Here is a 17,926-nt window from a genome sequence, read left to right as displayed (position 1 = left end):
TATGGCATCATATAGGAAATATCTTCCATAGGAACTGTACATAACTTGAGGTTTTCATACAAGAGGCTATTATTTGGTTTTCCACATAAGAATTGCTACTGTACATTAAAAAAAAAATTTGTTCATTTATTTTTATTAATAAAAGCAACTGCTTTTGTTCTCTGTATCAATGGTGAACTTTCAAGCTGGCATCTCAGAATGGAGGGAACTCAATCTGGGAAGAACACATGCTCCTAGGATACAGAGGGCACTCAATGAGATCCTTTGCATTAGTGTCCACACATATGTAGATCTGATATAATTGGCTGTTGCTTGATTCATCCACATTGCACTCTATTCCCGGGGTGAAACCAGTTGCATCCCTGATAGCCCTAGTGATGTTATCCACGCTATAGGATCCACCATCTGGCTCAATTCCTGCACCTTGCAAGATTTGAAGGAGGTCCACTTGCTTCTTGAGGTTAAGAGCTGCTTGGAAGTACGAGTGCTGATTGAGGATGGACTCCGAGCAGGTGCCATGTTTCTCCCATTCGTGCTTCCAGAACTCCGAGCCATCACTACTTGGGCATGCCAAGGTTGGCCATTTTGCTTGCATTGTAGGCATCAGGTCCCTAATCTGCACAGTATGATTAAGCTTATCAATTTTTTTCTTGAAGATGGGCATGAAATAATTAAGTTGCATCTCTATGAGGACTAATTCATACTTAGGCTCTGCTGTCTTTAATCTGCATCCAATGCATATGGGATATTCCAAGATTGATGAACTATTTCTCATCACATTCTTTTTTCTTATTTGTGTAATCTCTTCATATTTGGGCTGTGTTGTCTTTAATCTCCATCCAAATCCACATTGTTTTTCTAGGATTGATGAACTATTTTTCTTCATGCTCTCCTTTCTAATGTATCTAATGCTTTTTGGAACAACTAAATGTTTTAAAATATCCGAAATTTTAAAATTTTTAATTGTGGACGAGGCTTGGAACAATGGTAAAATTGCTCCATTGTAATCTGCTTCAAAATATGGAAATAAGCCCGTATACATCTGATCTTCCTTAGACATAGCAAGAATGGGAACCTTGTGCAAGGAACTTTTTTTTCTAAAATTTTGAGCTTTTAGGTAAATTATTATTATTATTTTTTTCTCTAAGCAAGACTATTCAATAGTGGAACTTAACCAAATTTGTAGAGATTAACTAACATAGCTTGGACTAGTTTATGTAAGCCAGTCGTTGTGCCAACTTCTTTTGTCCGAGTAAAGATGAGTCTATTTCTTTCTGAATGTCAGGTCAATGTCAAAAGAAATGTCGTCAGCCAATCCCCGATAAGAATTTTCAGATCCAGATCACATATTTTACACGTATATTTTAGATGATTTTTGTATGTTCCTAAATTTCGGAGGAAAAAACATTGTCTAGATTGTAACCACAAATAAGCCACTTCTTTATGGGTTATCTCCACATCAGATTTTTTTTTTTTTTTACAGCAAAATGGGGAGATGCCCACCAGATTAATTCCACTCCAACTTAGACTTTGGTGTAAAACTTTGGTATTTAATTTTGGTGTAAAAAATTGGTATTTCTACATCTACAAAGTGCAGTCTCCCCATCAATGGAACTTGAAAGTGCAACCTTCAATTTTTTAATAATTGGAACATTTCAATATTTTAGATCATATCTTCAACCAATCTTATGCTATTAAAAATATAGAAGATTCAGAGAATATTTCGAGTATATTTCTCTGTTGGACCAATCTCACCATGCTTTGCTATTCCATATTAATTGTTAGTTGTATCTCTCCATTTTTATTAATTACTTAATGCACAATTGACTTCCTTAATATATGTGCAAATGGGATCCCCAGGAGATGCCCAAAAACAGGGAATTAGACAGCAGGACGTTGCGGGTGTATCTATTGACATTTCACTCCCGGTTTCCTTTTTTCTTATACATGGCAAAGCACCAGAAATATTTTTTCTTGTTTTTGGAGAAAGAATCACCATGAACATATTGGATGTCACTCAAAAAAACTTGAAGGGTTATAAATACTTTATTCATCACTATTTTTGCCACAAATTGGGGCAGTCACCATAATAAGGAGACGAAGGATTAAGATAAGTACCTTAGATTGATCGTACGGGCTATCAGGGTCACAGTTAGATGGGTAAGAGCCATCATTGTTGTTAGGCCAAAGGCCATGGATTCCGAAGTCGGCAGCTGGCTTTCCAGTCTTGGGATAGCAACAGCTTCTTTTGGTGTCACAGTATGATCCCGGCCACTGCACAGGGCACAAACCAAACAGCAAAAATTAGCATCCCTCCAATAGGGAGCACCTAAGTTAGTTAAAAAAACATATCTTTTTTAAAAAAAGTATGGATTTGTGATCATCATGGGACCAAAAGAGGCGAGAGAGACATTGGGAGAAGTGTAGGGACAGGTAAACAATTTCTTGAAGCAACGAGAGAAAATGTCTCTACTTCTTTACTTTTCTTACAAGTTATAAGATATCAAAATGGTTTATCTACCACACACACAAAAAAAAAAAAAAAGGAAAAAGCTAGCCTAGTTTGTTTAGTAACCCATATAGAAATAGAACTATGTGACAGAGGAGGGAGGAGAAGAAGATACTAACCTGTTGAACAAAGTAGAAGAAATCAAAATCTTGAGCAGTGGAAGCTGCTGCAGAGAGATGCAGAAGTAGAAGGATAAGGAGTGGTGATGGGCACTTCATTGTAGGCTATTGGCTCGTATAAGGTTGGTTCAGTGTTACCTCACCTACATTGCCCATATTTATAGCCTATGTCTGGGGCTCTGGTGTGAGGAGGATATGACAAGGCATATTCCATTTCCATGTCATTCATTGAGCGGAGTGTAGAAGCAAGGACGTAAAACCAAAAGAAGGAAAATATTAAGAAAAATAGAAAAAAAATAAAAAAAACAGGGAAAACCACTTGACATCCTTCCTAATTAAAAGGGGAGCCACATGAGACAAGTGTCAGACATCATGGCCATCACGCAACCATCATATTGCGTGATAAAAACGTTTTTCATCAAAAAAAAAAAAAACCGTTCATGCTGCCAGTTTTCGATCATTTAATAAGCATTTTTTTATCTTTAATTTTTGGGTTTGCTGGCAATGTAGTAAGTACTGTTATTGGTGACAACAATGTTTGTAGTGACTATTATATAGAGCATTCCATCGGGACAAGACCAACAAAATGGTAACCAAGTGGCATGGGAGAAATCATACTCCATACTATGTACAGCACGTAGAGGTGCACCATACCAATCACAAGTAGTTACTTCTGTAGACTATATTTTCTACTTCTGTACAGCACGTAGAGGTGCACCATAAGTGCTTAGGTCGATGATTGATCTATAAGAACAAACATCTATGATTGATGTCAAATACCTCCACATAACGTACGTGATGTCGGGTATAATGTTTCATAGCATATGGGATTTACAAGGCCCACGTTGGCAGGAAGTTTGGATGCAATTCGGAGATTCTTCCCATCTGAAAGCTTTGACTTTTAAATTTTTTTGGGAGACAAATTTGACTTTTAATCCTGAACTTGTTTTTTTGTTACTTGGACTAGCTTTTCCTTTCACTTTCGAGTCCCCGTTGGGTCCTCTATGAAGTAGAAAAATTGTTTTCTTTGAAGCATTGAATATAGCAATACAACCGGAAGTTTTGTTGTTCCTCTCATTATCTCCTTTAATGCAAGAAATGGAGGGACTTATTTGATCACCCCTTTCTCAAAATGGAAAAAAGAGGAAGCGTAACTTTAGGTTTCATGTTGGAACATAATGGATGTTTCCTTTACTCACCAATGCCAATATGCCATGATCTTTCAAGCATGTATCTTAAGGTAGGTTTATCAATCGAAGCTGTTGGTATTCCATTTGATAAGGGTTTGATCAGTTTGTAGACTAGCTAAGTTTCCTTAGCTTGCATGTATATACAAACTATTATTCATTAAAAATCAATGTTGTTAATTTAGAAAAAAATGTTATTGAAATTTATTTTTATTCAATGTCAACATCAATCTAGATCGAGTTTTCATTAATTAAAATATAAGTAATATTTTTCTAGTAGAATTTTAATTTATTAATTGATTATGAACGTGACTGATAATTTTTTAAATTTTTGGAGTCACAAAATTCTGTGGGTTCAAAAGCTCCAAACCAGCATCTGTTTTTTATTTTTCAAAAAAACTTTATAATTGATGGGGTGCTTTGGACCATCTTTACTGTGTTTTATATAAGATAGATTTTTATTTCAGTCATCCATAGTTGGCTTTATGTTATCATGGGTGATACCCCATGACATATCATGCTTTAGATTTTGAGCATGATATGTCCTCTATTGCATTAACTTATTCACAAAGCAAGAAGAATAGATTAGGGAAGCCCTACGGCGTATTTCACACTTACGGGCGAATCACAATCTATTTTGGGGCGTCTTAGTCTTGTTCACCTTAATATTGTTTTCCTTTTTTTTAAAGGTAAGGTTGTTCACCTTATTCTTTAATTTCAACACCTGAAAAGAGATGCAACTCCTCTAAGCAAACAAAAAGAACGAAGCCGCTTGAACGTTACGGAGTTGTAAATTATTAATGTTGATATTCTTGTATTTGGATCAGGCTTTTAGTGATTCAAATACTTCTTCTTAACTTAGACGTCACGGATCCGTTGGTTTAAGATCTATTTCAAGCTTGGACGGTAGTGCCGCATGATTAGCCATTGTTTTCCCGCTGTGATGGGACTGGGGAGAGTCTTTTGATACCGTCCCCTGCAACACTTCTCTTGTTCACACTGGCCTCCATTTGTATGTTGACCAGTTGTATCCATCGGCCAAAATCCAGAGTGCTCACGTCGGGACACAACCGTCTCCCACGGCAGCAAGTTCTTAACCATTGAAAAGCAAGTCATTCCATCATAATATTTGGTCAGTGATGTCTTTCAAAAAATGAATAGTATAATAAATTGAATTGCATTATTAGTTGCCCAACATATCGAAGATTGAATATGATAATAAAGTGATGCCTATCTACGAGCTTCACAAAATCTTTTATTTTTTAATATTTTGAATTATATTCACACTAAAATAATATGATCATCTGAATATAATAATAAACAAAAATTCAAATATAATAATAAATAAAAAACTTACATACGCTCAAAATCTACAAGCAATAATAAGCAACAAGCCAAAGGTATAAAGACTGCACTCTAAACAGCAACTTGGATGGGTTGGCTTTCCATTGAAGTCTAATTTTAACTAATCCAACCTTGGATTAGATTCTTCTCTCAACCAACCCAACTTGATTTTTAGATAGACCAACATTCACCGGAGTAACGGAGTTTAACTACATTGAATCAGGTTAGTCAGGTTGAATTGTATTGGTTTTCTAAGTTTAGAGAAATGTTTTCAATATTTTTGTTAGATTAGTATGAGTTAATTATATTTTTGGTTACTGACCTATTAAAGATTATAATAAAATAGTCATTGATCTATAATATATAATAAAATGATCATCGATTAATTTCAATTTTATAACAAAATGATCACTGAACTATAACATGTAATAAAATGATCATCGATCAGTTTCAATTTTATAATAAAATGGTCATTCTGGTTAATTCTGTTAGTTAGATTAAAAAAATAATAGAATGATTATTTTATTATAAAATTGAAATTGATCGATGATCATTTTATTATATGTTATAAGTCAGTGATTATTTGATTATAAAATTATAATTGATCGATGATCATTTTATTATATGTTATACATAAGTGAGAATTTTTTTATAATTTTTTATAGGTTGGTGACCAAAGAAAATACTTAATCGGGTTAGTATTAAGTTGGACACGATCTTATTCGGATCCGATTAATGTAAATTTATAACTTTATGAGATTATTTTTTTTTGATAATGCAACTTTATGGGCTTTCCCTCCGGCCTCCCGCAAGTTATGATGCTATTGAAGAGGCTTCACGTAAGATTAGCAATGTGACCTGCCGACTTTGATTCACTGAGATAAGAGGGCCGCTGTGGGGGAGGCATAGGAGCTGATGAGGAACCAAGAGTTTTGTGGCGGTGAGCTTGCACCGCCGGCGACGGTGGGAGATGGAGTGGAGGAGATAGAGGGCTAAGATGGAAGTAGGAAGCGAAGGAGAGGTGAGAAAACCGAGCCCCACGGCCTTTGCCCCTTGGCTGACTAAAGTGTTGATGGTGGGCATCGTGCCATCGGGCCGCTTGAGCTCCATCTTCTTGAACACCAACCATTGGATCTTGATCGTGTGACAAAGAGAAGGTCCTTGCAAAAGCCAGGGCGCTTCATAAACTTTCTATGCCGGTGTCTCTCCGCATTGAAATCATTATGCGGACATATGAAGTGCGACTAAAAAATCTGCTTGGACTTATAGCAACAACCATACGGACAAGAGCGGTGATTCATATAAAATTTCTATACGGAAGCATGTGCGCATAGAAAATAAATGCGCAAACATCAGCAAGTAAGCCCATAACATTTACTATGAGGCCAAAATTCGCATGGAAGCCACGGAAGGCCATAAAATGTACCATGGAGGCCAAAATTCGCATGGAAGCGATGGAAGCTTGCGATTCCTCGAAAAATGAAAACACGTGTTCGTGGAGCCACAGAAGCTTTCGATTCCTCGAGTGCCATGAGCCTTCTCTTCTTGTAATTGGCTCTGAAACAAGCTCACTTTAGCCTTTTGGTCCTCTCTTCCGGCTGCATTGCGTGCTCCTCCATCAGCTTCCTTGCTTCCTCCAAAATCTCTATTGCACTCCTAATTATCTGTCCTCCAATCAAAGCGGCCGGGGGGATGTAGAAAAAGGACAAAGAAAGACACAGAAAGAGAAGATGGTAGACTTAAAAAACTTTCTAACAAAACGAAGACTAGCCAACTAACCTTGAAACAGGTTTTGGGTAGGGAAGAATGGCTCTAGCTAGATGGATAGCTTTGCATCAGAGGAGCAATATCAAGAGCTTCTTCCCCTAAGAAACTGTCCAATTGCCAGGTCCCAATTTGCAATAAACTACAAAGAGGTGGGAGAGCAACAAGTGAGTCCATCTTATCTTGGAGAGACATGGATAGACGAACGGAAGTGGAGACAATGCAAGTGAAGATGAGAGAACGCGCACCAGATCTACTGCGCGTGGAACATAACGGCCGCGTCGATTGCAGCCGCAGAGGATCGTCATTGGCGGGCTATTTTTATTAATATGAACGAGTGGATAATTGAAATTAATTAGGCTGTAATCAGCTCAAAACGGCCCACCACGTATCATTAGCTTTACGGATTTACCGTTTTCTACACCTTAATTCCTTGAGAATTCTTGCAATTGCCATTCCTTGAGAATGCTGGGAGACGACCAATTGAAAAAAAAGGTTTACCTACTCTTTTCAGATTTCTCCCCTTAAGGTTATGATCTTGGGTGACTCTCCTCGTGACCTACAAATCCTAGGAAATTAGGAAAAATCATATTGGGCGGGCACCCAGGGTGTCGACTTTTGATTTTGCCTCATCTTTCCTACTACCCATCTTAAAAAGAATCATAAAAGTCAAATTTTTTTTTTTTTATCAACGAGAGTCTTATAATAAAGAAAAAATATGATATTCCTCTTCCTTCCTCATTTTTAGGATATAATTTTTATCAACACATAACTATATAGTCAAATCATATATACCAAACAAATTAATCATCTAATGAGTTAATATATATCTGTAAGTAAAATATTATATAATTTTTAAAATATAATAATCATCAATATATAGTATACAGGTAGATGATGTACACTAAATAAATTAATTATCAAATAAGTTAACACATACCTTTAGGTGAATTGATATATAGTTTTCAAAATATAGAATTCACCAGCCAGATGATACACACATAGTATTAAACCAATATACATCTTTAAGCAAATTGGTTTGCAAAATATCAAATTCTCTAATACTATGCATGGCTGAGTGATACATACTTGTCGACTTTTCAATATATATTACAAGATTCTTTTATACATAATTTCAAATAAAAAATACATTCAGAAAAGTATATATAGATTTATATAGAGGTGTGTATTAGATTATTACCAGATGTGTATTAAAAAAGCTTACAGAATGTATTCGAAAATCAATAATTATATATCACCGAGTCATGTAGTGTATATTGGTGAATATGATGTTATGAAAATTATGTATGAATTCGGTTGGAGAATTATAATATATTGCTAGATTATTAATTAATTTGCTAAATATATATCATCTGGTCATATACTATATATTGATGATTTCTATATTTTGAAAAATATATATCGATCGATTTATCTAGATGTATATATTGACTTACTTGATGAATAATTTATTTAGTGTCTATCACCTAACAATATAATATATACAAAAAGAATATTCTTTGAAAATGAGGAAGAAGGAGAGTATTGTGCTTTTTATTTTTAATCACAAGATTGACAACTCCATTAGTTGAAATTTTTGACTTTTAGATTTTTTTTTTAATATTAGTATTAGGATAAGTATGGCAAAATAGGAATCTCATTCTATAATTCTTTTCTTGGGTGCCCTCCCCGTATGATTTCTGTTGGACATCTACCATATGAGCTAGTATTAAGAAAGTTGCGAAAGTTCTATAGTACCTATATACGTAATACAACCTGCGCTTTGTTGGACTAACAAATGGGGCCTAAGAGGATGATGCTCTCATAATTTCACCACTCATGACAAGGAGCAAACAAAAAAGATCTCTGGTGCAGACATCAAATGAGATCGCCTGCTCATGGACTCTCTTGTAAAATCAATAAAATTACTTAGATATTAACCACCATTTTCACCTCATAAAAAAAAAACAACATATAAAACAAGTAATCTCAACAAACGCAGTACCAACTGGAACATGCAAACGTGTTAGTGACATGGGACTTGTTGAACCTGCCTGTTTACCCAGATAAATTACATTAGATTTCCTTCATTATACATGTTTGGTAGCACTGTCTTTTACTTTCCAGCTTAGACCTGTTGCAAACTTCTACAACACACCCTCAGCATCATAAGCATTCTTGAAGCCTACTACTTATGCCTTACCCTTGATTTCCTTTTACTGGACTCTTATCCTATATATATGCTGTCACACAGAAGTGCATGGTCTAAGCTATAGTTTTGAAGTGTGAAATTGCCAGCTTCCTTAGAAACAAAGCTGATGGCCGCATGCCGGGACTAGTTCACACATGACAGATATGGCACCATGTCGGAAATATCTTTCGTAGGAACTGTACATATATAACGTGACGTTTTCATACAAGAGGCTGTTATTTGGTTTTGACCATAATAATTGTTACCCCAATAGCTTCCTCATTCCCACTCTTCCAAGCCAGTGTGAGTCCGCTCCGTAGCTAGGCCTTTAAACTCCCACAAGTTAGACCGCATGTAATTCCTTTTCTTTCAAAGCCCATTCCTCCCTATGTCAAACACTTCCAAAATCATATACTACTACCCTATTATAAAGTGTGTAATAACCCGAATTTTTTCCCCACACCAATCGTAAAGCAGGGTTAAAAAAAAAAAAAAAGAATGGAAAAGGACTCCTGAAGGAATATTCCTCCTTCTTCCGATCGAGTCTGATCAGAAGAAGAGTTTGGGGCAAAGCAAACTCCAGCAAAGACTTGAACTCCCATCTAAGCCGTCCCTCATCGCGATCCACCATCAGCGAAACCTTAGTGGCTTTCCTTGATTTTTTTGCCGATACTTCTTGATGATTTGCCGTCGATTCCTCACCAGAGTTGAGGTAAGATCTCCTATTCTCCTTCATTTCTCTTTTTTCCGAACCCATGAAGCCTTTGACTGCCTGATTGAGTCGCCGGACGTTGAATCTCATAGAAGATCAACCTCCCCTATTTTTTTTTCCTTTTCTTTCCTCTCGCCAGACCGGCTGCAGTTGCTGGACGTGGCCTTGCTCAGGTCGCGGAATGCTGGAGCCACCCCACCGGAGTTGTTGGAGGTCACCGTTGATGAGGATCCCAACTATGAAGTGGCTTGCCTCATGTTTTTCCTTTTCCTTGTTTCAATGAAGAAGAAGAAAAGAAGAAAACCAGAAAAGAAAAAATTTTCTCTCTTCCCTTTCTTCTCTCTCTACTCTTTCTCCACCTTCCCCCTCTGCCAATTTCTCTCCTTATTTTCTCTCTCTAAATTTCTTCTTTTTCTTCATGATTTTCTATTCCTAGAATTTTATGGATCAATGGAGGATCCAGATACTTAGGTAAATCCTAATCTTAGTTGATTATAGGAAAGGTCTTGGACTTATGATATTTAGGGATATTTTCATAATTTTTCTATCCGATGTATGATATTTTGATTTATTCATGATCATGTAAAGATGCAATTGATTGTACAAGAAGATGTCGAACAAAATATTTGGATTCCGAGTTTATAGATTGAGGAATTCATTAATTATCGTATTTGAGTCAATCACCGATAGGAGAAAAGATTCTTGAACACAAACACCAATATATATATATATATATATATATATATATATATATATATATATATATATATATATATATATATATATATATATATATATATATATATATATATATATATTTGGATTCTGAGTTTATAGATTGAGGAATTCATTAATTATCGTATTTGAGTCGATCACCGATAGGAGAAAAGATTCTTGAACACAAACACCAATATATATATATATATTATGATTTGATTTCTCATAGTTGATATTTGTATATTTGTCGGTACGATCACTACAAGAAATTCATGTATTAATGACGGTCATTAGTGATAGCAAAAAAGCCATTGCTAATAGTGCTCTTCACTGATAACATATTACGATAAAAAATCTTCTCATCGTTAAAAATCGATAAACTATTAGCAATGATTTAATCGATTATTAGCGATGGCTTTAGCAACAGAGTGCATGCCATCGCTAATAACTAGTAATTTTTTTAAAAAATTTGACTGCAATTTTAGTAGCGATGGAAAATTTTATTAGTGACGGTATTTTGCCATCCCTATTACCATTAGCAACGGTTATGGCAATAATAATTTTACCATCGCAAATACTATTCCTATTTCACCCCCGTCTAATTTCTGACTTTTCATTTTCTCCCCTCTTCCTCCACCTCTAGTCCTCCTCCTGCCCCTGTCTTTACCCTGCCTCCAATCCCACTCTTTTCCCCACCATCGGATTCTGTCTCTTCGAGCCCTCGATCGTCAAATCCAGCTTCTCTGAGCCTCCGACTGTCGGATCCTACTTTCTCGAGCCTCCTGTCGCCTCTTGCCTCCCTGAGCCCCTAGCCCGCCTCCCCCTGACCGCCTCCAATCTCTTTCTTTTCCCCACCATCGGATTTGACTTTCCCTTGCCGCCAGCCACCTCCCCGAGCCTCAATCCCCCAGCCCATCTCTCCCCGGTCGTCTCTCCGAGCCCTCGGCTTGCCTGTCCCTGACTGCCTCCGGTCCCCCTCTTTCCTCAGTCGTCGAATCCGACTTCTCCAAGTTGCTGGCCACCTCCTTGAGCTCCAAGCCCTCGACCTATCTCTCCAAGCCCTCAATCCGCCTCCCCCTTCCCCCCACCTTTCTTTTTCCTCCCCCTTTCCCTTTCTTTTCCTACCGCACAGTGCCGTCTCCTGCTGTGCAGTGCCGCCTCCATGCAGCACCATCTTCATGGGTTTGATGAGTATTAGTGACGGCAATGGTGACAACTGTATAGTGATCATCAAATATCGTTATTTTAAATTTTTAATATTTTTAAATTAATATTTATAAGATTTAATTAAATTAGATTTAATATTTAAATTAAATTAATAATATTTAGTTAAATTTAGTTAAATTAGTTTTAAATTAATAATATTTAATTAGTTTAAATTAATAATATTATTTTTGAGAGGTAGAACCACTACGAAAAGCTCTCCAGCGAGCCTAGATCAGGGCATGATTCGGGCCTAGTTTTTTTTAAAATCATTGGACTTAAGCCCACCTCAAAGCTCGAAAAGAATTTTGACTGGGCTCGATAGAGGTGGGGGGCTCGGGAAGGCTATGATGACTGCCTGTACGGGATGCGCCTAAAGAGTCTAGAGAAAAATCGATGGAGGTGATTTATTTCTGTTCTTGTTGTTGTTGTTACAGGATAAGCTTAGATGATCTGTTATATCACAGACAACCACTTGCAGCCATCTCATGGTTAAAAGTGCTGAGAAACTTGCAATGCCTTTTTTTCCAATAGCATATTTGAGCCTTCTTCTTTTTCACTTTTTCTTATTTACTTTGTTGGTCTTTGATCTAAGTACTATTTTTAAGTTTTTATTTTATTTTTTAAAAAAAAATTTACTCCTAGTTTGCGGCCTTCTTATTTTGCAACCACCTCATGGTTCGGGCCCACCTAAATGGAGCCGGGCTCGGGCCTGGGTCAGGCATGGTTTGAGCCTGATTTTTTTTTAGAATCATTGAGCCTAAGCCTGCCCTAAAGCTTGAAAAGAATATTCGGACTGGGCTTGGATAAGGGTGGGGGGCTCGGAGAGACAGCCGAAGGCTCAGAGAGGCTATGATGACTGTCTATGCAAGATGCATCTAAAGAGTCTAGAGAGAGATCGATGGAGATGATGCATTTATGTTTTTGTTGTTGTAGTTGCAGAACAAGCTTAGATGGTCTGTTATATCGCAGACAACCGCTTGTAGCCATCTCATGGTTAAAGATGCAGAGAAACTTGCAATGCCTTATTTTCCAATGATAGATCTGAGCCTTCTTATTTTCCTCTTTTTCTTATTTACTTTGTTGGTCTTTGATTTAAGCATTATTTTTAAGTTTTTATCTTATTTTTTTTTTTTATTTCTACTCCTAATTTGCAGCTTTTTTACTTTGGAGCCACCTCATAGTTCAGGCCAGCCCAAATGGGTTTGGGTCAGGCTCGAGTTTAGGCCAGGGCATGGTTCGAGTCTGATTTTTTCTAAAATCATTAGACCTAAATCCACCCCGAAGCTCAAAAAAATTTTTTGGACAGAACTCGGATAGGGGTGGGGGGCTCGGGGTGGTGGTGGAGAGCTCGGAGAGGTTTTGATGACTGCCTGCAAGATGTGTCTAAAGAATCTAGAGAGAGATTGATGGAGATGATGCATTTCTGTTCTTATTGTTGTAGTTATAGGACAAGCTTGGATGATTTGTTACATCGCAGACAACCACTTGCAGCCACCTCATGGTTAAAGGTGCAGAGGAACTAGCAAAAAATCTTATTTTTCAATGGCAGATCTGAGCCTTCTTTTTTTTCTTTTTCCCTTATTTACTTTGTTGGTCTTTGATTTAAGTATTATTTTTAAATTTTTATTTTATTTTTTTAAAAAATTTTCAATTGGTTCGAGCCAGGCTCAGGCCTCCTAGAGTCATGATACTTTAGCTGGAGCATTTGAAAGATGTGATTTTAAATTACTGCAAATAAACTTCTTTCAGGTAAATATGATGAATACAAGTGTAATATACCTTTGGAGGTGGCAAGATCCGAGCATCAATTGCAGCAAGCTGATTTTTAACCATGATTCCAAACTCTTATGCATACTTATCATGAGAAAATCTGTAATATTTGGACTTGAGATACACATTTGAAAGACAGAATCAAGTCAAGAAACAAGATAGATTCGAACCTCAAGGATATTGCACTCCCTATCTTGAGGGCGTTTGCATATAAAGGTCAACATTTTCGTTACTTATCACTCATTTAGTTGATCTCGTTATCACAGCCATCACAGTAGATAAGTCAAACAGCTGAGCTCGTTATTGCTCATTCAGTATTAAATTTTTATATTTAAAAGCTTCACATTAGTTAGGTTTGAGTTGGAAGAAGGGGATCTAGAGGTTAAAAATCAATCTTCCCATTTGATGGATGGGATGGAGGTATAGATACATTCATATCATTAAATGAAATATGTAGGAATAATTCGTTCGAGAATCGAAGGAGTATATCGAAATATACTCCTCCATATCATTTTAGACTTGAGGCGGAAGGGATGGATACAAGAGGATCAAAATTTAATCTAATCATCTGATGGATAAGCTGGAGGTATCTTTAGCTTTATATTATCTAATGAAATGTATAGAAATAATCTGTTCAAAAATCTAAGCAGTATATTAAAATATATCTTTTCATATCGGTTTAGGCTTGAGGTGTATCAATTACAATAATTTTTTAGTTTCAATTAACTTAGTTACAGACCATTGGATTATTGGCACCTATAATTATATAATTAATCCATGAATCTATTTTTTTTTTCAAAGATTATATATCATATCTTTTCGAGGTCGAAGCCATCACAGTCAAGGAGAGAGCATTGGAAGAAAGAGCTCTCATACAGCCAGCTCATATGGTTCTATGGCACACATATCATACGGTAAACTCTGATACTTTAAGTATTCACTTTTATGTTATTTTATCTTTTATTATCTAATATAATATTCTTTATGATGTCTTAATACTCTCAAATTCGAATGACATGGGGTCATCAGTGACCCCATACTCATATGGAGCAGTGTCCAGCTTTTAGAGTCAGCAACATGATAGAGGATCCATCCAACTCACAGCACCTCCAACTAGGTCAGAGGATAGAGAGCTTGTCGACATTCAGATCTGCACGTAAGTACTATATATCTTCATTGAATATATTTAAATTTTAACTATTTTAGAGTAATATTTATTATTTAAAATAAATTTTACAGTATATTTACAGAGCCTGAGGTGCCTCATGTGGTTACCTGCATCATCCGATGATTGATGCTGGGATTGGTGAATGAGTTCTCCAGTTGGCCATTGGGAGCTCGTGATATAGCTTTGGAGATATTCCTGATAAATCAAAAATATTTAATTTTTAAATTCATGATAGATTTTTATTTTATTTATTAATATATAATTATTTCTATTTGCAAGAGTACTATCGATTCGAGACTCCTTAAGATGAGGAGGTTGGGCGTCGGACTTTCGAAGAGGTGACCATATAGAGATTCTTGGATGGGTAGTACAACCTTCAATAGTTCACCATAAAGTATTCTAGTTCTAGTCACCATCGGACTGGAAGTCTTATATAGATCACTGGATGCATGTGGACATATGGGTGGCCTTCTGTGACCAGTGGAGTACTGAGTACTTTGATAAGCAACAGAGGACATGATAGAATCGATCTGTCTAGTAGCATCCGATCAAGCATCGATGGCTTCATTGGCACACATGTTGTGGCCAATAGATTGGTAAAAAATCTACACTTAAATTAATTTCATATTGAATTGATCATACGTATATTTTAATTAATTTAATTTTATTATTTATTTATTATAGATATAGTAGCTGAGTCATGCATCAGGACAGTTGCAGATATGGGAGTTCACACACCAATCTAGGAGGACTGGTGATTACTTAGATCCTCGATCTCGACAGATTGCGATAATAGCTTCAAACATTATTTATTAAATTTTTATATATACTGATATATATGGACTAATGAATTTCTAAACTATATAGACGGATTACGTGGAGTTTCTCATATCACGACATGGTGAGGACTCATCCTCTTAGTCCCTCTTTGACCTCGATGGATGGCTCAAGACCACTAGAAAGGTGAGCAGAAGTCGGATCAAAGGATTTGATAATAGCTTCGATCCTTCAGCAGCTCGATACTCCTCTCAAGGCTCGATGATCTAGATGGAGTTGACACACATATGGAGGAGATCGTGCAGAGGCTTTGGAGCCAGCAACCTCAGAGCTTTGAAGATGTCATCCGCGATACGATCGTTGAAATTTTTCGAAACTGATATATGTACGATCAGCTGGGCTCGTTGTTACATCCATCATAGTAGATAAGTCTATTAATAATTTTTTTATTTATTTTAAATTTTTATATTTAAAAATTTCACATGTTTAGATTTGAGTCCAAAAAAAAGTTACAGGGGATAAAAATTCAATCTAACTATCCAAATGATAGGTCGAGAATATCTATAGCTCTATATTATCGAATGAAATGTATAGAAATAATCTATTCAAAAATTAAAATAGTATATCGAAATATACATCTCCGTATCGATATATATATATTTTCGTATTGAAATTTATTACTAATATTTTATTTTTTTAAGCATCCAACTCTCATCTACCAGCTGTTGGAGAGAACGTACAGGAGTAGGAGGAGGATGAAGAGGACGATAAGGAGGATCTTATATAATATTTTTTGATATATATGTAATTTTGATACTTGTAAAGTAGTATAAATCTATAAAATTAAATAATTTATATTTTAATATAATATAATTAATTTTATATTGATGATTATGTTAAATAATTATTATTTTATTTATAAAAAATTTTAAAAAATATTTTTTCTTGTTAATATAATTAAAATAAATTTTAAAATATTTAATTATAATTTTTTTTAAAAAATTAAAAATTATTAGCGATGGCATTAGCATTGCAAATATTATAGCTAATAGTTTTTTAAAATTTTTATTAAAAAATTAAAATTAGTAGCGATGATTTTTATCGCTAATACTGTCGCTAATTATCATAATTAGTGACGACGGATTTATCATTGCTAATAATGATAATTAACATGAGGTTATTTTCATCGAATTTTTAGCAACGGCATACCATCGTTAATAGCATTAGTGATGGCAAAATAATTTTTAATGATGGTATTTAGCTATCACTAATAGTAATACCATCGCTAATAGTCTATTTTTTTATATTGAATTATTTATTTATTCTATATCATATTTGTATTAAATAACGATATTTTTTTGAATGGTTTGGATTATAATTCTAGTTATTGAGAATTTTGAAAAGAATATAATATTATACAATATCTTTCCTTACATAATTAAGATTTAATAAATTGATGACCAAAAAAAGAATATTTCGACAAGTCATGTTAAATTGAGTTTGCCACCATGGATGGAATTATGGATATTTTGGTTTATCATTGCAGGCTAGTATGGTTTGCCATCATAGATGGAAGTGCGACTAATATGAGTTACCACCACTGATGAAAGTACAGCTAGTATGGTTTGCCACTGCAAGTGGGATTGCATCTAGTATTGTTTGCCACTGTAGGTGAGATAACGGATATTATGGTTTACTGGTCATGGGCGAGATCGTGACCGTGATTAGTCCATGACCCTAAAGATAACTATTGGTCGATTTAGATTATGTTAATGAGATATGGATGATAAAACATAGAATCACAATTAAGTAAAATGAGTTTTGTTTGATATATAGTATATGACTTTTGAAAAAAATAGACATTCGATGGTATATGATTATGTTTTTATATGTATCAATATTGAGTTGTAGTGAATACTTGATATAAGATTTTGTGGTTTATTTTTTCTTTTGATACCATCCATATGCTATTTTTAAATTGTATTATTATATTGGTGTAAGTGTTTGAGAATTTTTATTAGGCTGTAAATCTTACCATCCATTTTTTTTCTTTTCTTTTATTTTCAAAGTTACAGGATACATGCATTTGGCTATGCCTGGAATTAGAATTGAAATGATTGATTAGATGGAGTACCATCATTAACCGTTGAATGATCAAGTTTGTAAATTATACAAGATTAATATTTATTAATGTGAAATTATTTATTCACGGGATATTGAGATTGTAAGTAATTTTATGGGCCCTTCGTATTCTTTAGAGCTTGTCCTGGGGAGTATGTGGCCATCACATATTCCATATTCGATCCGGATACTAGGTTGGAGATGTGATAAAGTATTTCCTGAAATTCAAGCAATATGGTCAATGATGATTAATTTGATTAACTAATTACTCTGTCAAGACACTCTCTTCATGTTAGTCTGCTTTCACACACACACACGCACAACAAAAAGAAAAAGAAAAA

General features: G+C 35.3%; 1 protein-coding gene across 1 annotated transcript; it reads right to left on the bottom strand.

Moving 5' to 3' along the window:
* LOC105056602 (extracellular ribonuclease LE) lies at positions 1–2,785 on the bottom strand. Its single transcript, XM_010938856.3, has 3 exons — positions 2,629–2,785; positions 2,119–2,274; positions 1–616 (listed from the first exon to the last, which is right to left on the bottom strand). Exons 1-3 carry the CDS (start codon positions 2,725–2,727, stop codon positions 194–196), a joined length of 678 nt encoding a protein of 225 aa, XP_010937158.1. The 5' UTR covers positions 2,728–2,785; the 3' UTR covers positions 1–193.
* Positions 2,786–17,926: the final 15,141 nt, after the last annotated feature.

Source organism: Elaeis guineensis, chromosome 13 (assembly GCF_000442705.2).
Source record: "Elaeis guineensis isolate ETL-2024a chromosome 13, EG11, whole genome shotgun sequence".
Taxonomy (NCBI): Eukaryota; Viridiplantae; Streptophyta; class Magnoliopsida; order Arecales; family Arecaceae; genus Elaeis; species Elaeis guineensis.
Note: the sequence above shows the minus strand (reverse complement) of the source record. Positions and strands in the feature narration are given on the sequence as shown.